General features: G+C 43.5%; 1 protein-coding gene across 2 annotated transcripts in view; it reads left to right on the top strand.

Annotated features, from left to right (window-relative positions):
• The first annotated feature begins 304 nt into the window (after positions 1-304).
• THO5 (THO complex, subunit 5) overlaps positions 305-25,921 on the top strand; it is a 68,284-nt gene continuing 42,667 nt past the window's right edge. For both annotated transcript variants that reach the window (XM_087700393.1, XM_087700392.1), the window contains exons 1-3: positions 305-569; positions 11,817-12,107; positions 12,862-13,198. In XM_087700393.1, coding sequence (XP_087556519.1) covers positions 414-569; positions 11,817-12,107; positions 12,862-13,198 — 784 coding nt within the window. In that variant the 5' untranslated portion in view covers positions 305-413. The remainder of the gene's footprint in view (positions 570-11,816; positions 12,108-12,861; positions 13,199-25,921) is intronic.

The following is a 25,921-nucleotide window of genomic DNA, read 5'->3' as shown; positions in this document are numbered from 1 at the left end:
AAGACCTTGTGACACAAAGTGCACTTCGTTTCCATGATATCAAACACAACGCACTAGTTGTCGCACAAAGTGCAATCTGTTTGCACAATCCCTTGGGTTTATTGCCACACATTGTTTGTGCATGCCGATTGGCTATTTTTATTATTTGCCAGATTTTCACGGCTCAGTGCCACAAACTTACCAGAGTAGTGCAATCTGTTTTCACAATCCCTTGGTTTATTGCCACAAACCTACAAAGAGTAGTGCAATATGTTTTCACAATGCCTTGGTTTATTGCCACAAACCTACAAATACTCATTTTAAACAATGGGTTCCAGTAGTGTGAAGTGAGACTCGAAGAAAGGTGAAAGAAAGATAGGTGCATCTTATGAGAGAGAGCTGGTAAGAGTGCCACTGCTCGTCCGTCTGCTCCAATGGAGAAGACGTCCTACGAAGTGCTCGCCGAGACGAGGACCAGTATCGAGGAGACTCTCGCAAAAATGCTCTTCATTAAGAAGGAAGGCAAGAACCGTGGAGAGCTTCGGGAGCTCATAACACAGGCCTCTGTGGCGTTTCTCAGCCTGCGTCAGGTCGCACCCTGCTCTGGTTTTCTTTTCCTTCCCTATAAAATAAGACAGGTAGCCTGAGTTTCTTCTGGCAGAAAAACCAAACGACTACGTTAAATATCATGATGTTAGGTTATGAATTTCGATCGTTTTTGTAGAGGTTAAGAATGGGTGATGTAGCCCTTATCATTCAGATGAGCCTTGAGATGAAGTTTTGGTCATATGTAATTGGAAATCGTTCAGAAATCTTACATGGCATAGTGAATCTTTCAGAGGCTCAGTGCTTTTCTTGCAGCGAATCATGCCATACTGACAAAAAATTGTGTAGGAATTGAACATGGCCACACGTGTATTAATCAGGAACTTGACATGGGAATGCCACGAGTGAGCCAAGATTTGTTCCTTGAATATCTTCTATCAATGTCATGCATCAGCAGATGTGGCTATCATGCGAGTTAAACAGTTGCTTGATCTCGACATAGAATGCTATAAGTTAGCCAAGCTTTGGTCCTTCTCTACCTTCTGTAAATATCATGCAGTATGAGATGTGGCTGAACCAAACTTGGCCCAGAGACATCATGTGGAAATGCATCTTAATAAAGGATCAGGTAGCGAGCATTTGTGTGCATGTGCCTCTCCTATGTTTTAGAGGAATAATACTTGAATAGATGGTTAGTGAGGGAAAGAAAAGACCCCCTGAGGGCTAAGAAAAAGAATGTGACAGATTAGAAATTACATTCATCTCATTTTCATGAGCCTGATAATCAAATACAATTGTGGGCCCAAGTTGTGTCTATCATTTCTACTTAAACAATTTCTTGAACTTGAGTGGAAATTGTTAGTAGATTAGTCAGTTCATGAGTGAGTTTGTGCATGTGCATTTGTGGATTGGGCACATGAGATTATTTTAGGCATCTTTCTAGTGCTTATTTTGTGGTTTCTGTCATTTTTTGGCTGGCTGACTTTATTTGTAGGCCATCATGATGCTGGCTGACTTGACGTATTTTTTGGCATTATCCATTGCCAATGTTTTATGGGTTCCCTCCTCCACATTTATTCATCACTAGTAGTCTTTTAGAGTAGTTTTTGTTGGAGAGAGGGAGCCATTGCTAGTGTCCACACAGATGGTGACTCATTGTTGTACACGATTGCCTCATGCCTTGGTATATGGATTCCATTCGCTGTGCATATCTCTGAGCTCTTCCTTGGTAGTGTTCTTTTGTTTTTCTTTTCTCGCAGTCTCTATTTCTTCTCTCTTGTGTTATGGAGTCTATTACAACAGTTTTCTACACTTCCATTCATGCACCCACTTTTGCTATTGTATTAGACATCCATGTTAGGTCTTGGTGTGCTGTTTTCTGTTGTTGCAGGTTTGCCAACTTCTTCTAGTGCTGCTGATCAGCCTCTTTCTGCTTGTTGCTGCCCAAGTGATACTTGTTTGTTGTGAATCGTTAAATCTACATATGTCTTTTGCCTGTGTTTTATCTCCAACTATTTGCATTTTAATTTTTTCATTACTTAATTGCAGGCTAGGTGATTGATTTTCTAGGCTCTATTGGTTGTTTTTGATCAGATTTTCCTGTCTTTAGTAGTCACTTTGTGGTCAGTTGTCTTTGCATTGCGTGTGAATTTGTGTGAAGTGTAGTTTGTGCCGTGTTTGGTTGTTCTCTCTCTCTCTCTCTCTCTCTATTTCTTTTCTTTTTTTAATCTTCTCATTCTATCATTGATGATAATCTTCATGGCCTTGACTATCTCACATGGAGTGCTGCCATGAAAGCATGCTTTGTGCAAAAGCAATTGTGGTACATAGTTTTAGGAGCTGTTGAGCATCCCTAAGCTCTTACTTCTATTCTTGATAATTGGGACAGACCTTGTCAACCACAAGGAAGTTGTGCTTACATGAGATTATGATGATGCTCGTGCGTATTCCGCTCTTCTCTGATGTGTTTTTAAAGAGATTCTCTAGGTGGTTACCTCGTGTAGAACAGGTTCAGCGATATGGGAGAAGCTTCAAAAGTTGTACATGTGAGATGGAAGGATCGAGGTGCAGCTGAGATTCAGTAGACAGTGTGAGAGTGAGAGACAGAGTTGAAGCACGACACCCAAGAGAGTAGACTGAAAGAGTGTGTAATCAGAAAGTACAAAGTACAATCCTTAAACCTTAGGGTTGTAAGGGGGTGTTCACACCCGACACACACTAAGTGCCCATAAGTGTGTAACATAAGCACATAAGCACATACGACAATAAGACCATAAGTCTGGGGGAAAAAACCTCTCCTACCGAGAGTAAAAAGTGCCCCAGTGTCTTACTGATCACCGACACTCCCATATGAGCGTAGGCGTGAGGCGTGAGTCAAATACCCAACAAACCCCCCTGGAGTGAAGAGTGATCAAGAGTACAAGGATCATCCGCCACCAAAGGATATCAAATTTAAAGCATCGCGAAATGCTTCAAATTTGTCAGGAGGAAGAGCTTTGGTGAAGATGTCTGCCACATTACTGGTGGTAGGACAATAGACAAGGCTGATATCACCTGCATGTAGCCTCTCTCTGACAAAGTGATAATGGATCTCAATGTGTTTCGTGCGGGCATGAAACACTGGGTTCCGTGCCACTGCAATGGCACTGACTGTCAGTGAACAAAGGAGTAGGCTCCATAACAGATACATCCAAATCAGCTAGCAAGCGTCTAAGCCATACGCATTCAACTGTGGTAGTGAAAGCTGCCTTGTATTCAGCTTCACATGACGATGTGGCAACAGTGGATTGTTTCTTGCTAAGCCAAGAAATGCAAGAAGAGCCAAGAAAGAAACAATTGCCACTAGTGGAGTGACGTGTATCATAATCACCAGCCCAATCAGAATCCGAAAAACACGCTTGACAGCTTGCCAATGTGACGTACGTGGCTGATGCATATACCTGCTCAAAGCTGAAACTGCAAACTGTATGTCCGGCCTAGTGTTGCAGAGATAGATAAGACATCCAACTGCAGGAGCATATGTATGTATATCAAACAAATCACTGTCATCATGTAATGACAGTTTCAGTCCAGGTTCCATGGGAGTACAAACTGGCTTGCAATCCTGTAAGCCAAACTTTACAAGAAGCTGCCCAATATACCTTGACTGTGATAGCCCAATACCTCGAGCATTATGTATGAACTGGATGCCCAAGTAGTAATGCAAAACTCCCAAGTCAGACATGTCAAAAGTTTGCTGCAAATTTTGTTTGAATGCTGAAATCTGATCAGCATGTGTTCCAGTGAGCAAAAGGTCATCAACATAAAGACATATAATCAGCATAGATCCCTCTCCTTTACATACGTAAAGGGTAGACTCAGATGAGCTGTTTAGAAACCCTTGACCAAGCAAGAAAGCATCTATTTTTGCATACCAAGCTCTAGGAGCTTGTTTCAAACCATATAGTGCCTTTTTGAGCTTGCATACCAAATGTTCTGAGCCTTCAACTGCAAAACCAATGGGCTGCTGTACATAAACTTCCTCCTAAAGTTCCCCATGTAAAAATGCAGTCTTGATATCTAGCTGATGCACTGTCCAACCATAATGTGCAGCCAAAGCAATCATAGACCTGATGGTCGTCATACGGGAGGAGCAAATGTCTCCTCATAATCAATGCCCTTTTTCTGTGCGTAGCCTTTAGCTACAAGCCGTGCCTTGTATTTATCAATGGATCCATTTGCTTTCCTTTTCAGTTTGTAGACCCATTTCGCTCCAATGGCTTTCTTCCCAAATGGCAAGGACACCAAATCCCAAGTTTGATTCTTAGTAATAGAATCTAATTCAGCTTGCATAGCTGCCATCCAATGCACACTGTGTTGTGCATCCTCATAACATTCAGGCTCTTCATTATCAAAAGTACTTGCTGCCATAATAAACTCCATGGTATGTGCTGAATCATGCAAACGACCTTCTAGTACGACCAGCCATGGGTGCATCCAAAGGACTATCTTGCATAGTCTGCAAATACCATCTAGGTAGCTGTCTAGCATCCTGACTGTGTGCAAGCTCTTGCCGAATTTCAGTTTCAGCATGATGCTGAATATTCCGATCAGCTAATGGCTGAATTTCTGCACTTTCCATAGGAGCAGCTGGCTGAACATTAGGTTCATTTTCTGAAGCTCCAGCTGAATCACCAAAAGTAATGGGCAGCAGCCCTTCAAAAACATCAGGGGCAGCCTGATATGTGTCCAAACCAGCCAAGGATAATTCTGATTTTTCATCAAAAACAACATCCCTGCTGACAAAAACCTTCTTTGTAACGGGATCATAGAGTCTGTAGCCTTTGCTCTCATTGCTATATCCCATAAAAATGCACTTAACAGCCTTGTTGTCCAACTTTTTTCTAAGTACCTGTGGAATATGGGCATAGGCAAGACACCCAAAGGTACGAAAGTGACCAACAAAAGGTTTACGGCTGTTCCAAGCCTCAAAAGGTGTGATGGTCTTCAAGGCTTTGGTAGGGCATTTGTTCAAAATATGGCAAGCACACACGACTGCTTCCATCCAAAAACTATGAGGCAAGCTTTTTGCCTTTAGCATACATCTGGCCATCTCCATGAGTGACCGATTCTTCCTCTTTGCTACCCCATTCTGCTGTGGAGTATAGGCTGTAGTATACTGATGGATTGTGCCCTTCTGCTGCAAAAATGAATTCAGCATAGAGGACATGTATTCCCCCCCTCGGTCCAAACGGAGAGTCTTAATCTTGCATCCAGATTGATTTTCAACAAGTGCACTGAAAGCCAAAAATGCATCATACACTTCTGACTTCTTTTTCAAACAGTAGACCCAACAAAAACGCGTAAAGTCATCAATGAATGTCACAAAATAATAACAACCGCCCAATGACATGGTCTGCATAGGCCCACAAATATCTGAATGCACCAACTGCAATCTGGTTGTTGCTCTGAAAGCAACATCACGAGGAAATGAGAAACGATGCATTTTCCCTAAAATGCATCCCTCGCATAAGTGCTCAGGAGGTCTCTCCAAGAGAGGTAAGCCATCCAGCATCTGAGTACGCTGCAAAAGCATCAAGCTGCCAAAGTTTACATGCCCCAAACGAGCATGCCATAACTCCGCCTGTATTATAGCAGGAGTAAGAGTGGATGTCAAGTATGCCGACTGATCTACTAAAAGATCATCCAAATCATATAAACCATGACACAAAGATCCTGTCAAGACCAAAGTCATGCGTTCTTTATCTCTAACCATGCAACGGTCATCATCAAATGTGACCTGCAAACTACAACGTGCCAAAGAAGAAATAGAAAGCAAATTCTTCTTGATTCCAGGCACAAAGCATCTTGGAGGCGGAGAATAGAGCCATCAATGGCTGTGAGCTGAATCTCCCCAATACCACGAACAGGGTATGATGCATTATTCTGTACCGATTTCCCAATGGGAGGTGCACTAACTGAAGCAAACAAATCTCTGCGAGATGTAATATGTCTAGAAGCACCATTGTCAAAGAACCAAGTGTCAGCATCCTCTGTAGAGCTAAGTGCTCTATCGGCCCAAGAGATATCATAACTGCAAGTGTAAAAACAATAGTCCTTGTCCACAACAAAGGACGCGGACTCACTAGCAGTGGAAGGAGTAGTAAAAATAGACATTCCTGACTCCTTCTTCTTCTCTTTGGCAATGCGCTTCCTGCACTCAGTGATATAGTGGCCGGGCTTCTTACTATAGTAACATTTGCCTTTTTTAGCTTGCGTCCCCCCTTGTGTCTGATTCTGCGATGTGCCAGAAGTGCCAGAACTCTGTGGAGCATTTTTCACCTTGCTGTTTTTGCCTTTCTGTCTTGCCACAAAAGCCTGCTCAGAGACTATAGCATCCACACCACTATTTTTCCGTGTTTGCTCCTCCTCTAGAAGCAAACTAACCAGCTGAATAAAAGTGAGTGGGTGCTCAGCAATCCTCATGGTGAGGTTCAATGCAGTATGAAAAGACAAATACGAAGGAGGTAAGGAATTCAAGGTGGTGGATATCAACTGTGCATCCGAAAAATACTCATCTACATTCATGAGCTGCTCCCTCAAGTCCTGAATCTTATTTAAGTGATCCTGTATAGAATCACCCTCATGCATCTTCAAAGTTTCCAACTCTTTCTTCAAGAAAGAGATTTGAGTCTCATTCTTTCCTGCAAACATATGCTCCAAAGTCAACCATGCATCTCGTGAAGAAGATGCCGAACGAATGTGAGGGATGATGGACCGTTGAACTGCCAGAGCAATCAACGACAAGGCTTGTGCATCACGTGTATCCCAAGCTTTTTGAGCTGCAGTTCTTGGAGAAAGTGGCTGAGGTGGAGCGGGCTGAGGTCCCCGTTGTCCACGTGCGCTATGGGGAGGAGGAGTAACGGGAGCTACAACTCCCGGTCGAGTTTCCTCTCCACTGACATAATCCCATAAATTCTTGGCCACTAATACATTCTTCATCATGAATGACCAAAGCGAATAGTTGTTTCCGTCCAATCTGTCTTCCTTGGATACATACGTAAAGACATCACCTCCCTGATTTGCCATGATGACAAATTTCCAAAGACAAAATGAGCAATGTCAAAGCAATATGGACTGGAAATCTGCAAATTTCCAGAAATTGCAGCAAACACGCTTCTGCAATTAATGTGCAAGGGCGTACTCTGTCAAAAAACTGTCTTTTAATGCACGCTTCCCAAGGTGCAAACAGTGCACAACAACATTGTTATATCAAAATCCCCAAAATTTTTGCCAAAATGTCTATCAAAACAGTCTTTTTGTGACTGTACCAGCAGTTCATATGCAACTGTCCTCAAAATACACAAAAGCCCCAAAATTTCTGATGATCCAATCCAGAAATTTGCATCAAATTTGTTGCATGTATTCGTGCTGTGCCTGCCGCGTATGAACCTCCTGTTCTAGAACTTTGTTTTGGGCTAAAATTAAATATTTTTGTTAAAAAAAAAACACACCTGATATGGACTGCAGCGGGCGGACAAGACGTGATGGCGTGACGTCTGCAACTGGCGGCAAACTGACAGGCGGGCGTTGGTCTGACGGAGGTCGGGCGGGCAAACAGTCGAGCAGACGTTTTTACGGCTGAAGTGCAGTAGGCGACAATGCTGACGAACAGGATGACAAGCGACTTAGGCAGCGTCGTGGCTAACGTGGACTGCGGGGCAGACGGGCGGCCGTTTGGGCGCTGACGAATAGCGCGCTGGCAGACGTCTGCGCCTGCAGCTGACGTGATGCCTGACGACTGACGTGGCTGAGTAGACGTTGCGTTGGAGACAGGTTGCGTGCCCCAAGTTAGCTGGAGATGTCTGCGCTATAAGCTGGAGGCAGGAAGCGACGTCTGACGAACAACACTGGCGTGCTGAAGACTGATGACTTGGAGCAGACGCAGAGTAGAGGTGGCTCGGGTGCGGTCAGGACTGCACACTGCAAGCAGAAGCTGAGCTCAGAGCTGTGCTCTGATACCAAATGTGAGATGGAAGGATCGAGGTGCAGCTGAGATTCAGTAGACAGTGTGAGAGTGAGAGACAGAGTTGAAGCACGACACCCAAGAGAGTAGACTGAAAGAGTGTGTAATTAGAAAGTACAAAGTACAACCCTTAAACCTTAGGGTTGTAAGGGGGTGTTCACACCCGACACACACTAAGTGCCCATAAGTGTGTAACATAAGCACATAAGCACATACGACAATAAGACCATAAGTCTGGGGGAAAAAACCTCTCCTACCGAGAGTAAAAAGTGCCCCAGTGTCCTACTGATCACCGACACTCCCATATGAGCGTAGGCGTAAGTGAGGCGTGAGTCAAATACCCAACAGTACAAGGCTCCATTGACTATGTGTGCAATGACTTTCTATGGACTGCTCTAGCAAATGAAGTTTGAGTCTACAGATACTATTGAGTCTTTCTTGCTTTGCGTTACATAGGTACATGATTAGCTTCGGCATATGGAGTTTGCTCTTCCTATTAGCAGATATGTTAGTTCATGGTTGAGTCTGTGCATGTCAGTGGGTTAGGGCACCATGACATTTCCAAGATTATTTAGGCATTTTATGATGGTCATTTTTAGCATTTATTGCTGGTCGACTTGACATCATTTATGGCATTATTTTTGCCTATTTATTAGGCACTCCATAGTCATTATCATCATCATACATTATCTATCATTCATCATGTGACAGGTTTTGGTGGAGGGAGAGGAGCAGGTGCCGGTGCCTTCACAACCGGTGATTCACATTGGTTCTGTACTGTCTCACATCTTGGTATATTGATTTTGTTTCCCAAGTATCTCTTTGCTTCTGAGTTCTTTGTATAGTGTTCTTTTCTTTTGCAATGTTGCTCTCTCCTCTGTCTCTTGTTTTTAGGCAGTTTTCCCTGCTTCCATCACTACATCCACTTCTGACATGGTATCAGATTGCAAGATCATTGTTCTTGCTGCTGTTTTACACAGCTTCAGGTCTGCATTTTGACTTTTCGTCTGCTATTTGAACCTGTTTTGACTATTGCACTTGATTTACAGCCTGGGTGACCATCTTTTACTCATTTTTGGCCTGTTTTTTTTCTCTGTCTTAGTGTTTTGCAGTTTGCCATTTGCATTTACAGATTTCTAGGGCTGCTCAGGGTTGGGGACTTGTTATTGATCCTTCAACATCTGCATTTTGGGGATAGCAGGCTGAGGCGACCTATTTTCTTGCAGGTTGACTGTGTTTAATGTGGCTATTGTCTGTGTTTTCTGATCAGCATCTATGTTTTGCTCGTTTGCTTGTGTGCAGGGCTGGGCGATAGGTTTGAAGCTAGTTTTTGGCTATCTTTGGTCCCTATTTTCCTTTTGTGATAGTCTGCTGAGCATTAGAGGGTTAATGTGTATCTGGTTGTCATGTTCTCATCCCTACACTCTGGTTATTATTGATATTTTCTCTATGTGCTTTCTTTATTGCTTTGAACTTGTGCAATCCTTGTAAGTTTGTATTTTTGGCATACTTTTCTCCTCGAAGATCCCTCTTCTTTCTTCATCTTCTCTGTATCTCCCTCATCACGGCTCCTTTGGCATCTCCTCCTGATGGTCAGTATGTTGACATTATTTCCTCATCTACAAGTGTTATGTTGGAGACTTGTTGCATTTAGCTTTAGGTTTCTGTGAGGATGCTACCTCTTGGTGCTTTAGATGCTTCAATTTTAGTGAGGGGTGCCATACGCTGGAAGAAGAAAAAGTCTTAATGCTATATTGTGGCAAGACGGGACACCTTTGGAAGGATTGCAGGACGTTAGCAGCTTTATGGCAGGTGCATGAGTTGTCGATGACGAAGAGTGACGACTCTCTTGGTGAGTCTTCCTCATCTCTAGGTCTAGGTTTAGGCTCTAGCTTTGTGGCTTGAGCAATGGCTGCAAGGGTCTCCCTTCCAGATTGTTAGTACAACTGATGTGGTCATCCCTCACAACTCTCTAGTGCCAAAGGAGTGTGAGAGTGGTGAGATGGGGTTGGTACATCTCATCTATCCGGGTATACAGGTGCACATGTTCTGAGTGGGGTTTCCTTGACGCCTTTGGTAGGTTCAAATCCTAGAGTTGGGATGGACATCTAGGTTCATGATGAATTGGTTCTTTGACAGAGAGTGGACTTGGCTCCTAGTCTGAGCTCACACGAGGGGACACTTTGATGGTTTGTCCAAAGGCGGGGAATCCATGGTCACATATATTCAAAGGCATTTTTGACAACATGGCCTTGTATGCTATTGCGAGACATTGTTGACAAATATTGAGAGTTGCTATGATTCTTCTCTATTTTCAGGAGCTGATATGATCGACATTGACATCAAGTTCTCTTCGAGGCACCTTGGTGGTGGCTTGCACAACCACTACTTGGGTATCCATGGTTCTACCATGGTGGTTCTTGTTGTATGTACTATGATGGGACCTTATCATTGTATATTGTATTGTATCAAATCACCCATGTTCTGAGAGAGGGTGTTAGTAGATATGTCATCTCATGGCCGAGTCTATGTACTTTCGTGGGCTAGGGCACCAGAACATTTCCTAGACTATTTAGGCATTTTATTTGGCATTTTATGATGGTCATTTTTAGCATTTATTGCTGGCCGACTTGACATCATTTATGGCATTATTTTTGCCTATTTATTAGGCACTCCTTCTCCACAGTTATTATCATCATCATACATCATGTGTCATTCATCATCTGATAGGTTTTGGTGGAGGGAGAGAAGCAAGTGTTAGTGCCTTCACAGCCGGTGACGCACATTGGTTTTGTACTATCTCATATCTTGGTATATGGATTCCGTTTCAGTGTATCTCTTTGCTTCTGAGTTCTTTGTGCAATGTTTTTCTCTCCTTTATCTCTTGTGTTTAGTAGTTACTTACAATAAATTTTTACACTTCCATCACTGCATCCACTTTTGATTCTTCAAAAGGCTCAACTTGTCTATAAGCTTTGTTTGGAGTTTGATTCAATAGCCAAAGCTTTATAGACCCAAGCAACATTGATACTAATTAGTTTTGCTGATATGTCTTTGATGCTCCTCAAGCATGAGGCATCATTGAGATTAGAGAGGAGACTTTCATCTTGGTATGGTGGCTATGATGAGAGAGGGGTGACTATGTTGAATGCCCAGTGCTGTCTGAAACCAGCCTTCCTTTCGTGGATGGGTGGTAATTCCTTGATTACAACTTAGTTTCAGCAATAACATTTATTACAAAACTGAGAAATGCAAAATAACTTACAATCTTGGATAATGGACACCTTGTTGGCCCTAAAATTGGCACCTGTTTTGGTATTTCTTTAGCTTAATTGAATAAAAAGTTAATGTACAATGGGATTCTCCCAATCCCTTTCGATATTCCAACTTCCCTTGTCCAAAATGACCAGCAAGTCTTCAATCAGATTTGCCCCTGGATTCGGGCAGTCAATTGGCCTTTACTTGCATTGATGGAGATGGAAAATGCTCCAAATTCATTGATTTGCTGGTCCCTTCATGACCTTCCTACCCTTAATGGTGAGGTTAAATGTTTTTGTAATGAACAATCTGCATAGGCATTTGGAACTACTTTTTGGTGTGACTAGCTCACGTTCAGCAAGAATATTTTAGCACAATCAGAAATTCACTTTGAAGACCAAACATTATTTTATTCTAATCCAAGAGGGTCTTAGAGTTTAGATCAAAATTGTCTTTGAGAGTGGTTTTTGTTATGTTTCTTTTGATGGAGTGTATTTCTTTGGCCCTCTGAATCTTTTGTTGTATGCAGATCAATCGCATAATCTTACAGGAGGAAGATCGTACAAAGCAAGAGACTGAAGCTGCAAAGTTGCCTGTGGATCATACCACACTGCAGCTCAACAATCTGCTTTATCAAAAAAATCACTATCTTAAAGCAATTAGTGCTTGTAAAGACTTCAAGTCAAAGTATCCTGACATTGAGTTGGTCTCGGAGGATATCTTTTTCAGATATGCACCAGAAGAATTCAAGAGAGACCCACTGCTAAAACAGGACCCTCATAGAACAATGTTGGAGCGTCTTAATTATGAGCTTTATCAGGTAGTTACAACTTTAGAATTTGACTCCATAGCCGAAGTTGGAATTTGTGTGCATAAAAACATTACTGCAAATATGATCACCACACATGTGAAATGTAGTTGTCCCTTCAATCATTGGTTACATTTTAGAATTTGACTGCAGAGCTGAAGTTGTAACATATGTGCACCAAACATTACTTGTTGAAATGATCACCACATATGTGCAACGTAGCTGCCTCTTCAATCAGTGGCTTGTTTTCTGCACTTTGATTTCTAAAGATGGGTTTGCCATGTCGATGCTTTAAGTCATAAGTAGTTTACATTATTCTGGATGGTTTGATAAGGGCTATGCACATCTATAAGATCGTTCTTAGGAGATATATGGGTAAGAGTGAGCTATGTACATCATAATGACAACAAGACAACCTTTCTATATCAGCAGTCAAATTAAATGATTTTTTGTTTTTGTCAGAGGCTGATGCTAGTTAAGATGTGAGTTTTGCTATGTTTTGCCCTCCTGTGGAATGATGTCTTGACTGCTCAACAAGTTACCGTGTCTCATGTTTTTAATGTCAGTAGCAACACCATCACCTGGCTGCTGAAGTACGCACATTATCATATTGGCTTCTTCGGAAGAGTTATGCATTTTAAGTAGAGAGGGTTGCATTGGCTGTATATCTATTTGCACATGCAACTATAAGAATATTCTGATGAAACTGTTGTTTTATTTGTTAATTTATTTAAAATGTGTAGCAACTTTGTTGGCTTGTTTTTAGAGGAAGGAGCTTTGCAAGCAGCGGGAATTGCTAGAAGCCAGGAAAAAGATGCTGCAAGAGAGCATTGCAAGTCGCAAGAAATTCTTATCTAGTTTGCCTTCTCATCTGAAAGCTCTCAAGAAAGCCTCGTTACCAGTGCAGCAGCAGCTAGGAATATTGCACACCAAACGGATGAAGCAGCATCATTTAGCAGAACTACTACCAGCACCACTATACATTTTGTACACACAGATTTTAGCTCAAAAAGAAGCTTTTGATGAGGATATTGACCTAGATATAATTGGAAATGCAAAAGATGCTCAAACTATTACACGACAGCAGGCGATAAAGGATTCAGGTATTCACTTTTCCAGAGAAACTGTTGTCTTCGACTTTAGCACGTCATGTACTTGCACAGTAGAAAGGAAATTGCTATCTTGTAGAAACAGTTTAAAGGACCTCAATGTACTTACCATGTTTAGGTGTGTATTCACATTACAGACTCAAGCTCAAACTGAAGAAGTGCTTTGTAGGTCTTTTAAAAAAAAAGTGTTCGTGAGCCAGTCGAGGCTTCTTTTAAGGGAAGGAAACATGAGAAATGCTATAGACCTGCCTTGTCTGAGTGGACTAGAAACACCAGTTCTCAAGGTTAATTAAGGGTGACAGTTTAAAGCTGAGTGTGCCAAGGCTTCTCATATGATGAAGAAACCAATCCAGTGTCATTTATCTCACATAGATGAAGATAGATTCTGTCATCATGGCTGGTGTAGTTGTCTGGGACTCCTTCGCTCCTTCCTTTTCCCCAAGTCAAATGTGAGAGTACTTTTTCAACACTTTTCCTTCGGATGAGTGGTTTCCCATTGTAAGGATGTTCATTGCTTGATGTGCCAGCTGAAAGGTTGGGTTGACGGTACTTGCTCCACCTAAACCTAGCTCCGTGTGATGGGTATCCAGTTCTAGTCATCGGGACAAACTCCTCCCAGCTGATTGTGTTTCACGCAAGCAACATGAGGAGATTGGTGTGGACCCATTGTACCTGGGTGAGGGGAGATGTGACTAGAGTGTCACAGCCATGTCCTTGGATTGGACGGTCCTTCCAAGTATGCTAACTCACGATGAATCTTCTCTATCTTGCTGTTGTGGTCCTTTATTGCGGGGGAATTTGAGATAGATAAATGTCTTAATCTCATCTTGGGGATCATTGGGACAGGCAAAGGTCTTGACTTGGTGTAGAGAAAACAACCTATTCTAGATCTTCGAGCCTGTGTGGATGTGTTTAGAACCATTTCATGGGCTTCACATTAATGTCATTTGATCCATGTTCTGGCTTCTTAGATATTTAAATTGTTATCAAAACAAGTGTTACCCCCTAGTGCTCCAAGATCCTAGTGACACTATGGTTAGGGTATCTTATGATGGTTAAGCAGCTAGGGTTAGGTTTTTCTATAAAAGGACGCTTTGTGCAACCCTAGCACATTAAGTGTGGCATTATCATTGTGGTCTCTTCGACCTCTATACTCTCATTCATTCATTAGTACATTGGCTTCTGTTTTGTGAGTGAGTATCGTTGTGCATTGATTAATTCTCTCATTATCTTTCATTCTCTATTAATTAATCAGACAATCACTCCACACCTAGGCTGACAATGGTATCAGAGCAGCTTCAACGATTGCCATTGGTCACAACTTGAAACCAACATTCCTTCTTGGCAAGGGTGTTGATAATTAGATTTAACTCAAATTATAGCAAGTATTAAATACATAAATTTGAAAATACACACTTGATCACTTAATCTTGGATAGCTGACACTAGATTGTCTCCAACAATTTGCACCCCTTGTAGTATTTCTTTATCTTTTATTACTATAAGGTCAAAGTACATTGAGATATAGACTGATCTCCTTCTATCTTCAATACAATGGCTGTCATAAATGACGAGCACTTTTTGGGTACAATTTGCCCCTTCATTGTATAACAATCCGGGCTTAGTTTGGATCTTCAATATGTTACATGCAAGCCGCAATAATTTGAGAATGTGCTACTCTTAGATTAGTTGCAAGTTAATGCCTTCAGCTACTACATCGAGTACTTCGGTCTTTAGTACTTGAGCATGGATTCGAAGGTAGCTATGGAAAACCAAATGGCTACTGGTTTCAGTAGCAAAATTTTCAGCTGCAATTTTTTCAATTGCTCTTTACCAATGGTTGCATTATGCTGAGAATTGCTTAGAAAATGTCAAAGGATGAGAGAGAAGATCAATTGAAAGGAGTATCTTTTGGACAATAGCTATGATGGCAATTCTGATAGCATCAACAACTTCAAAAGGGGGGTAAAACCCAGGTGCTGATGGTGAGCCCTCCTCTTCTATCATCACCTCTCATTGAGGCGGAGGAGGAAACTTGCTGCCCTTGTCATGTTATGTTGTGCGATCAATTGTCATCTCTATCGGAGCTCATTTGACAACAACTTATTCCTCCCTTAGCCAGCCCTAAATAACCTTCTTATTAGCAAGATTGTTAGCTCATGTGTGAGTTTGTGCATGCCAGTTGGATTGGGCACACTAGTTTGTATTTTAGGCATTTTTTGTGGGCATTTTTCATGCAGATTGGCATTTTATGCTAGTTAGCTAGAATTAAATGCTAGCTGACCAGCTACCATAGTTGGCATATTTTGGGCCTATTTCTTTAGGGGCTCCTCCTCCTCATTCAATCAACATCATTCTTCAAGTAGTCTTTCTATCGGAGAGAGGAGTTGGTGCCAATGCACATGCACCAAGTGACTCACTGTTGTATGTGTCATTATCATATTTTGTATATGGATTCCATTTCCTGAGCACATCTTTGAGTTCTCTTCCTTTGTAGTGTTCTTCTGTTTTCTTTCTCTTCTATCTTGTGTTCAACAGTTTATTTCAACACTCGTCTAGGCTTCCATTGCTGCACCACCTCTGATATGGTATCAGATTGCAGGATCTAGGTTCTTGCTGCGATTTTTCTGCTAATTATAGGTCCTTCTCTCACTCGTTGATTAGGCTTGTGTTTCTTAGACCAGCTGTGAAGAAATGCTCTAAACGCAAAAAACACAAAACCAGTCATATGACAAAGCATAGATTGATAAACACAGAACACAGTTAGGGTTAGGGTTAGGGTAACTTAGAGGCAGTGAACACAATGAATAATAAAGCGAATGAATAATGAATATATAATGCTCACTGCGTAGTGAATACTGAACCTCGAACTCTCGCATCTTTGGGATCATGACAGAGGTTATGAGTTGTAGAGTATGTCGTACTCCAAACAGATCTTGAATCGTAGCAAAGGCAACCTTAGAGTGTTAAACACTAGCAAACACAACCAATGATGGCTAGATTTGATGTATGCAGGAGAGAAAAACTAAAAACGTAGATACCTGAGGAGAGAGAAAATTCGCGACTGTAGAATAGGTAAATGCAAGCTAATTGTGTTGGGTGACAAGTGGAAACTGTTGGCGATAGCTAGAGGAGAGAGGATCACATTTTTTTTTTTAAAATAAGAAGGTTTCTTCATTAAGTAAGCACGTTTTGGTGCTTTTTAAGTCAGATTAATGGATTTTTAGCTCAATACCAATACCTTGCGTTTTTAGCTTGCGCTGGGATTCCAGCTGTAAAGTGTGTCGTACGTTGAACGGATTTGGAATCATAGCCCAAGGCTGCTTCCAAGTGTCAAACACCAGCAAACATAGCTAAGGAAGGTCAAATTTGATCTAAACAATAGTGTAGGAGAGAGAAAGACTAAAAACGCAAGTACTTGAGGAGAGAGATAGCTAGTGATTGTGCAAAAGAGGTAAATACAAGATAACTATGTTGGGCGATAGGTAGAAACTAATGGCGATAGTGCAAATGTTGATGGCGACAACTGGAGGAGAGAGATTGATTGCAAACGCAAGTAGGATGATGATGGTGACAACTCCTATTGATGGCGATTGGATGCAGATGATGGCGATTGGTCTTGGTAGTAATAAATGCAAATTCCTTAATGTTGGCGACAGCTCCAAGAGGTAGGCGACATGTATAGAGGTTGGAAATAGACGCCAAGTGATAGCAAATTGTGATGGAAAGGTGTGATTACGATGTCCTTTGCGAACGGGGTGTGGGCAGCAGAGATATAGCTCCTAAAACTTGCAAAAACGAGATTGAAGGAGAGTGGTGGGTTGCATGTCTATTTATGGAAAGTTTGGGACACCCAAATTAGGGTTTTGTATGTGGGACATGGTAACTCTCTAGGATCGTGTTTCTTTTTTAAAATAAGAAGGTTTCTTCATTAATCAAGCGTGTTTTGGGGTTGTTTAAGTCAGACTAATGCATTTTTAGCTCAACATAAGCACCTTGCATTTTCAGCCTGCGCTTGGATTCCAGCTGAAGAGTGTATCCATATCCCATCATTTCCTATAGGTATCCTAGGAAGCTCAAGAATAAAATCCATCACAATGCTTTACCAAGGCCTATTTGGAATAGACAAGGGCTGCAACAAGTGTGGCATCTTTTGCCTATCATGCCTTACTTTTTAAGATACGATGCATGTCTAGTTCTACATCATGACTCAAGCTGGCCAATAAAAGAAATGCTCCATTGCCTTGATCATGGCATCAATACCTTTGTGACTTGTATACGGAGGAGCACGTTTTTCAGGGATAACTCTGGGCCTCAACTGATTTGTGACACATAGTCGTACATGCATCATAAAAAATCCATTTCTAAGTACAAAGTGCACATGCCTTTGGCCATTGCAAAGCTTATCATAAACATTAGCAAAGTCCAAATCAGTAGCATATTGCTCTTTCATGGTATCCAACTCAATGTGATAATCCATGTTGACGGTTGAAATTTGTGGCTTACGTGACAGTGCATCAACCACAACATTCTTTTTACCATCAATATGTACAATTTGAAAATGAAACATAGAGAGAAAATTTGCCCATCTCATTGTCAGAGTGCAGCGGTGCGGAAGCGTAGGACTGAGAGAGAGAGAACGCAGAGAGAGAAGGGAGAGAAAGAGACAGTGGACGATGAAGATCTGCTGTATAAAGAATGCTGAATACAAAGATATACACGGGCGCAGTGCGCTGGACTGCGTGTCTCCACCTCGACGATGCGACCTGCTGTCCACCTCGAAGTCTGCTGCAGTCTGCACTGTTTGCTGTCTGAAATCTGTGAACAGAGACAGAAATCTGCACGGCACCGGTCTGTAATTTGCGACAGAGAAGAATGGCCAGACTGCTGAAAACGTCGACTATAAATAGTCGAAAACTGCCACGAACTGGGGCGCCAGAAAATAGGGCGCAGCCTGAATAAGTCGGCTGCATTAAATGCAGCCGACTGGGCTGCAGGCAGTCGGACTGCCACGTGGCAGTCCGACTGCACAGTCCGACTGTGCAGCTGCCCTGCTGGTCCGACTGTGCAGCTGCCTGCCCTCCAGTCAGGCTATGATCTCTAACACCCCCTCTCAGAGCCTGGACAGGGCAGAAGCCTGAGGGATCTGGAATGTTGCCGAAGTAGAGCCTGAGGAAGCGCCTTCGTAAACAAATCCGCAAGATTGTCCTCCGTCTTGCAATACTCCACAGTGATGGTCTCATCCAGAAGCTTCTCTCGGATGAAGTGGTACTGGATCTCAATGTGCTTCGTCCGGGCATGAAAAACAGGGTTCCTTGCCAAGGGAATGCAACTTTCATTGTCACATCGCAGCAATGTAGGACGAGTCTGGGGGCACCCAAGCTTCTCCAACAATCTCCGAAGCCACACAACCTCGCATGTGGTGGAAGACGCGGCCCGATACTCCGCCTCAGTAGACGAAAGGGCTACCGTGGGCTGCTTCTTGCTACTCCATGAAATAACACCTGTACCCAAAGTAAAGCAGTAACCTGTTGTAGACCGCCTGTGGTCCACGTCACCGGCCCAATCCGAGTCGCTCCAACCTGCAAGTACAAGATCTGACCCATCTGTCCCTGCGGGGTAATGAATCCCCAAATCAGACGTCCCCCTCAGATACCAAAGTATCCTCTGAGCAGCCTGCCAATGCACCGTCTTAGGTTCACTCATGAACCCCGCCAAGAGCCCAACAGCAAAACATAGATCAACCCTGGTGTTGAGAAGCCAAATCAAGGACCCTATCAACTGTCGATAGCGGGACGCATCCGCCAAAGGAGAAGCTGAATGGGAAGTGACCTTCCAGTTCGGATCCATAGGAGTAGAGAGGGCCCGACAATCTTCCATCTCAAAAGACACCAAGAGCTCCTGTACATATCTCTGTTGGGAGAGAAAGATCTCCCTCTGAGACTGATAAATCTCATGGCCTAAAAAGAAATGGAGTAGCCCCAAATCCGTCATCTCGAACGTCCGATGTGAGGCTGACTTTGTCTCCTGGACCTGCTGTGCATCATCACCTGTGACAATCAAATCATCAACATATAATACAAACAACACACAACCATCCTCGGAAGTGTGAACATACAGCTGCGGATCGGCCTTGGACCGCCGATATTCCAACTGAGACTGGAGGAACAAATCAATCTTCTCGTTCCAAGCTCGCGGGGCCTGCTTGAGGCCATACAGGGCCTTCTTCAACCTGTAGACTTTCCCATCTGAAGAACCAAAGCCAGGAGGCTGCTCAACGTAGATCTCCTCCTTCAAATCACCATTCAGGAAGGCCGACTTCACATCCAACTGATAAACAGGCCATCTCCTATGGCCAGCCAAAGCAAGAACAGCTCTAATGGTTGCCATACGAGCTGTGGGGGCAAAGGTGTCATGACAGTCAATCCCTGGGCGCTGGGCAAAACCCTTAGCAACAAGGCGAGCCTTGTGCTTATCCAAAGTACCATCACTGAGATATTTGGTCTTGAAGACCCACTTGACTCCAATCACCTTCTTCTTCGGGGGGCGTGGCACAAGTGACCAAGTGCCATTCCTCTCAATAGCCTCCAACTCAGCTTCCATAGCTTTCTTCCATGGGGCGGACTGTAAAGCCTCCTTCACGGAGGTGGGCTCTCGATCCTGCATAACACGGGACATCAAACAATAATTGGAGCAAACAAGCTCCGAAGAATGCACCTGGTGCCTCCGTGACCGCCGCGGACCATCCTGCGGTCCCCACTCCTCAGGAACCCCCTCGATCCCTGAATCACGGAGTGTGTCACGGGCCCAGCGAGGAGGAGGCCGAACCTCCCCTCGTCGTTCTCCATCAGCAGAAGACTCTGGAATGTCCACCGGTGGTAACTCCGTAGAAGAGTCCGGTGGAACAATAGACTCTGTGTCAGAAACAGAATCATAATCAAAAGGCACGGGCTCCAGTGGAATTGTAGAAGGAGCCCAACTCTCCCGGATCTCCAAGAACGGGGTGCTCCTCATCCGTTGAAGAAGCTGGAACCTCCACAAACCGCACATCACGGCTAGTATATATATCCCGCTTGACGGGATCATACAGTCGGTAGCCTTGGGACTGGGAGCTGTAGCCAACAAATACCTGTTTTCGAGAAGCCGCTTCAAATTTGTCACGGTGAGCCTTGGGAATGTGAACATAGGCATCACACCCAAAGACTCGAAAGTAAGAAACATCTGGCTTCGTCCCAAAATAAGCCTCAAATGGAGTCATCCCTTCCACGGCCGAAGTAGGGGATCGATTAAGAATGTGGACTGCAGTAGCCACAGCCTCGGCCCACAGAACCTGAGGGGTCTGTCGGTGCTCCATCATGGTGCGCGCCATCTCGATCACACTGCGGTTCTTCCGTTCTAGAATACCATTTTCTTGAGGAGTATTGGTATTGGCAAACTCTTGGTGAATTCCTCTATCTGCACAAAACCGAGCAAATTCATTAGACACAAATTCACCTCCCTTGTCGGATCGCAAGGTCTTCAACTTCCGGCCTGATCGGTTCTCCTCAAAGAGAAGCCAATCCTTGAAGTGCGAGAAAGCTTCTGACTTTAGTGCCAAAAAGTAGGCCCATGTCATCCTGCTGTAGTCATCCACGATCAGCATGAAGTACGAGCTCCCACGCAAGGAATCATTCCTCATAGGGCCACATAGATGATACTAGCTCCATCGGTGAAGTAGACCGCCGCGAAGCTGTGTGGGGAATGGCATCCCTATGCTGCTTCCCCCGTATGCAGGAGACACATGGCTGCTGGCTCACCACTATATCCGGCAACTCTCGAACAAGCTGTCCACGTGACGCCCTCCGAAGATAGTCATAGTTCAGGTGACCAAACCGAGCATGCCATAACTCAGACTGTGACTGTGAGGTAAGAAGAAGAGTAGAGAGGGCAGTGGACGACTTCAGTTTGTAAATGCCGTTCTCCTGATATCCAGATGATAGAACCTTCCTTGATTCACGATCAAGGACTCGCACAGTAGAATTGTCAAACTCCACCAAAAGACCAAGGGAGCAAATCTTATGAACTGAAAGGAGATGGTACCCTAATCCTGGTACATGCAAAACCTCTGAGGTATGGGTGCCACCTCGTCCATCCGGAATAAGCTGCATCTTACCCCGACCTGCAACAGAAACTGAAGAGCTGTCTCCAATGAGAACCTGCCCACGCGAAGGTCGCAGCTGGGCAACACCATCTGATGAAGGAGTCATGTGCCGTGAGGCACCACTATCAACAATCCACTCTCGAGCTTGGGGAGCCGTCATCGCAGCATCAGAAGCATTCGGTGAAGCGTCCTCAATGACAACTAGATGTAGAAATGCAGCTGATGAGGGTGCAGCCACCGCTCCAGAATCCTTGGTATCCTTCTTCTTGGTGTCCTTCGTATCTTTGTCAGGGCAATCCTTCTTCCAATGGCCAGTCTTTCCACAAATATGACATGTGGAGTCTTTGTCCTTGTCCTTCTCCTTGTCCTTCTTGGACTTGTTATCCCCCTTCTTCTTCTTTTGGTCCTTCCCCTTCTTCTGAGAGGCTTGACCTGTCAGCGCCTCCGTCTTGGAAGCATTCTGTCCCTTTAACTGTTCCTCTTGGTCCAAGACCATAGGAACCAACTCTTCCCAGCGAAGAGTAGACTCTCGCCCCGAAGCAATAAGGGCAGAGTAAAATGTACCGAATCGTGGCGGCAATTGGGACAATAGTGTGATCGCCATGTCTTCGGAGGAAATCGGCTTCCCCGCATTCTGAACCTGCATCTGTAGCTGCCTTAGCTTGTTAATGTGTTCCCTTAGCGAAGAAGACTTATTGACGGACAAGGTCCGCATCTGTACCTCCAAAGAAACCCTCTTCATCAGGGTCATCCGATTGTACATTTGATCAAGCTCCAGCCATATCTCACGAGCCACCGTCAAGTGCTCGATGCGAGCGATCACGGCTGTAGTGCATGATAGAAAGAGAAAGGATCGAATCCTGGCATTCAGTTTGTCCCAATGAGACTGGGCCCTGGCCAACTCCGCACGAGCATCGGAAGAGAGTTTGGACTCATCTCTTACCGAGGGCCGGTCAATATCCTCCTGTACCAACTCCGCCAAATCATAGGACTCAAGGATGGCCAACATCATAACGCGCCAAATGCGGTAGTTGTCGCCGTCGAGCTTCTGATCTGTAGGAAGAGCCGGTAAGACAGGCACCTTCCGGTCCATAATCGCCTGGAACTCCAAGTCCATCTCTGTAGACATCTTCAGCTGCAATGCCTTCTCAAACGCAAAAGCAGCCCCCTCTGACTGGGTAAACTCAGCCTGCTAAGGCTCTTCCGCGTCCTGAAGCTTCTTCACCCGCCGGAGGCGATGAAAAAGCAAAACCTGCACTTTTAGGCTGAAAACTCAAACTTCCTCCGCGTCAAACAGCAGTAAACAGCAGCAAATCCACCACCTGTACTCCTTTCCTGTGCGCCCACACTCGTTTCAGCCTTGTTCCAAGGCGCAGCACTCCTGTCTGCCCTTAAACGCAAAAAACGCAAATTTGTGTCGCGATGGAAACTCCTCTTCAGGTTGATTCTGCGCTCAGTCAGCCCTCAAACACTGCTCTGATACCATGTCAGAGTGCAGCGGTGCGGAAGCGTAGGACTGAGAGAGAGAGAACGCAGAGAGAGAAGGGAGAGAAAGAGACAGTGGACGATGAAGATCTGCTGTATAAAGAATGCTGAATACAAAGATATACACGGGCGCAGTGCGCTGGACTGCGTGTCTCCACCTCGACGATGCGACCTGCTGTCCACCTCGAAGTCTGCTGCAGTCTGCACTGTCTGCTGTCTGAAATCTGTGAACAGAGACAGAAATCTGCACGGCACCGGTCTGTAATCTGCGACAGAGAAGAATGGCCAGACTGCTGAAAACGTCGACTATAAATAGTCGAAAACTGCCACGAACTGGGGCGCCAGAAAACAGGGCGCAGCCTGAATAAGTCGGCTGCATTAAATGCAGCCGACTGGGCTGCAGGCAGTCGGACTGCCACGTGGCAGTCCGACTGCACAGTCCGACTGTGCAGCTGCCCTGCTGGTCCGACTGTGCAGCTGCCTGCCCTCCAGTCAGGCTATGATCTCTAACACTCATATGTTTCTTTGATAACTTTGTCTACGTTAGAAAGCACCTCAAAGTTTGATGGTTTGTCTGCGTTGTAAAATCAGTCCTTAACAAATAATGTTTCCACGTAGACACTGCATGAATTATAGGCAAAAACTCTTTCTCATGGACTTGCAAATTCTTCTTTGCACCGTGGAGAGATCGGCTCTTATAAGCCACAACACGGCCATTTTGCATAAGAATAGTCCCAAAGTGCATCACGCTGAACGACAAATGATTTCCTTTGATTATGCAACATAAGCACAGGATTTGAACTCATCTTTTCCTTTAAATTTTCAAATGCTAAAATTTCCAGTTTTAATAATCTAAATAGCATATCCTTCTTTTTGTAAAGCATGCAATGGAGATGCAATTTCAACAAACCCACGTACATACTTCTTGTAGTAAGAACATAAGCCCAAGAAGCTGCGAATCTCATGTACATTCGTCAAAGGTAGCCATGATTGTATTGCCTCAGCCTTTGCAGGGTCTTTGGGAATACTATCAATTGATATAATAGGCCCCAAAAAGTGGATTTCATGCAAAAAAAAATCCACTTTTCTTATCTTTGATAACTAGCCTATATTTATGGAATTCATTGAACACAATGTCCAAGTATCTTCTATGCTTTGTCTCATTCTTTGAATAGATAATTATGTTATCAAAGAAAGTGCCCACAAATCCTCTATGTGGTCTAAAGATGCGATCCATCATTTGATTAAAAGTGGCAAGAGTATTCATAAGCCCAAAACGCAATACAAGAAATGTATATAACGCAAAAGATGTCCTGAAAGCTGTCTTAGGCACATCCTTCGGTCTAATGTATATCTAATGATATCCACTTTTCAAATCTATACGGTTGAATATGGTTGCCCTCTGCAATCTATCCATAACATTACGATTCAAGGGATTGGAAATTGATTCTTTATCATGATCTTGTTTTGAGCGTGATAATCAATGCACATACACCATGAACCATCTTTTTTGTGCACAAAAGCATTGGAGAACAAAAGGAAGATAAAGTGGGCTGAATCAACCCTTTTTCAAACAACTAATTCACCTGACTTATAATCTCCTGCTGGGCTGCATTGACTTTGTAGAGTGGCTTATTGGATGGACTACTTCTAGGGATAAGATCTATGCTGCAATCTTCAGGCCGTTCAAGTGGTAGTTGCCCTGGAAGTGATTGAGAGAAGCAATGAGCATACATTTTCAGAAATGACGTGCGATCCTCCTCTAACTTGGACATATTTGCTACATTTTCACTATTATGTTTATCCTTAGTAAAAACCAAGTACATTGAAAGATGATTGTTCATTATCTTAAAAATGGCAGCTATAGATACAACAGGGGCCAATTCCTCTTTCAACTTTATGTCAAGTGCGAGTGTCTTTCCCTTATGCTAAATAGTGATCTCTTTTGCACAAGAATCAATTACTGTATGCATATAGTGACACCATGGCATTCCAAGCAACACATCACAATCCTTAGGTGGAGCAATTCTCTGTATATGCAACCGATGCTTTCCGATGAGTGGTGTGACAGGCTCTCCATGGCCTTTACATGCCATTCCAACTTCCCCATGGGGTCTTATCTCATCCTCTCCGATTCCATGTCTACATCAATAAATGCTAAACCCTAATTTTGCCTTTTGCTCTCAAAACTCAGTAGCATGATCATTGGGCTAATTACTAACAACATCGGGTACCAATCCCACTGATGTTTTGGGCTTATTTCCCTTAGAATCTCCTTGATTTTTTGCTTTTCTAACTTATTGCTTATTGGGATAGTGCCTTGAAATGTGATCATCCTGTTCACAAATGAAACATTTATTTGCAGCCATCAATTCCCTACATTGTGCCAATGTTTTCGAGCCATTTCTTTTTTGTTTTGGCCTCTTCTCAAGCTGATTTTCAGATCCGCCCCTTTTCTCAGCCTTACAGCTTTTTATTCGGCTTCTCCCTACTCTTTAAGAAGCTCGAATCCTTCACACAGCAAAGCATCTGCTATAGTAGCAGTCTCTATGAGCTAAGACGTGTTAGAGATGGTGGATTTAATACAAAAATCCCTAAATCCTTTAGGCAGACCACAAACATATTTTTCCACTTACTCATCAAGGGGCAAGGGGCAACAAGAAGTGATAGGTAACAATGTATCCCAAAACTTCTTATTATATTGCTCCAAATTTTTACGTTCTTTAGCATCTAGCTTATTTCAAGCTATCATGATGTCCACCTCAAAAACACTTGTCAACTAATTCGATGCAAACATTTGCTTGAATTGTACCCATGTTGATAGTGCTCTATCTCTCATCAAAAGAGTGGATCACCACTGCAATGGAGTCCCCTTCAAGAAAGTGGTTGCCTTTCGAATCTTTGAGGACTTAGTGAAGTTTCCCCTTGAATAGGTTGCATCAAATTATTGAATGAAAGTCAATAGTTTTCAGCCTATCTGGTGCACCCTTGAAGGACTCAAACTTCACTGCTTTTCCACCCTCATCATAGTCTTTTGTTGCCCCTTTAGGTGTCAAGTTGTTGTAAACTTGCTACTGCAAAAAGGGTACATGT

Source organism: Lygodium microphyllum, chromosome 19 (assembly GCF_053477565.2).
Source record: "Lygodium microphyllum isolate KBCC chromosome 19, Lygodium_microphyllum_v1.1.10, whole genome shotgun sequence".
Classification (NCBI taxonomy): domain Eukaryota; kingdom Viridiplantae; phylum Streptophyta; class Polypodiopsida; order Schizaeales; family Lygodiaceae; genus Lygodium; species Lygodium microphyllum.
The sequence above is the reverse complement of the archived record's forward strand: the minus strand, read 5'-3'. Positions and strand labels throughout refer to the sequence as shown.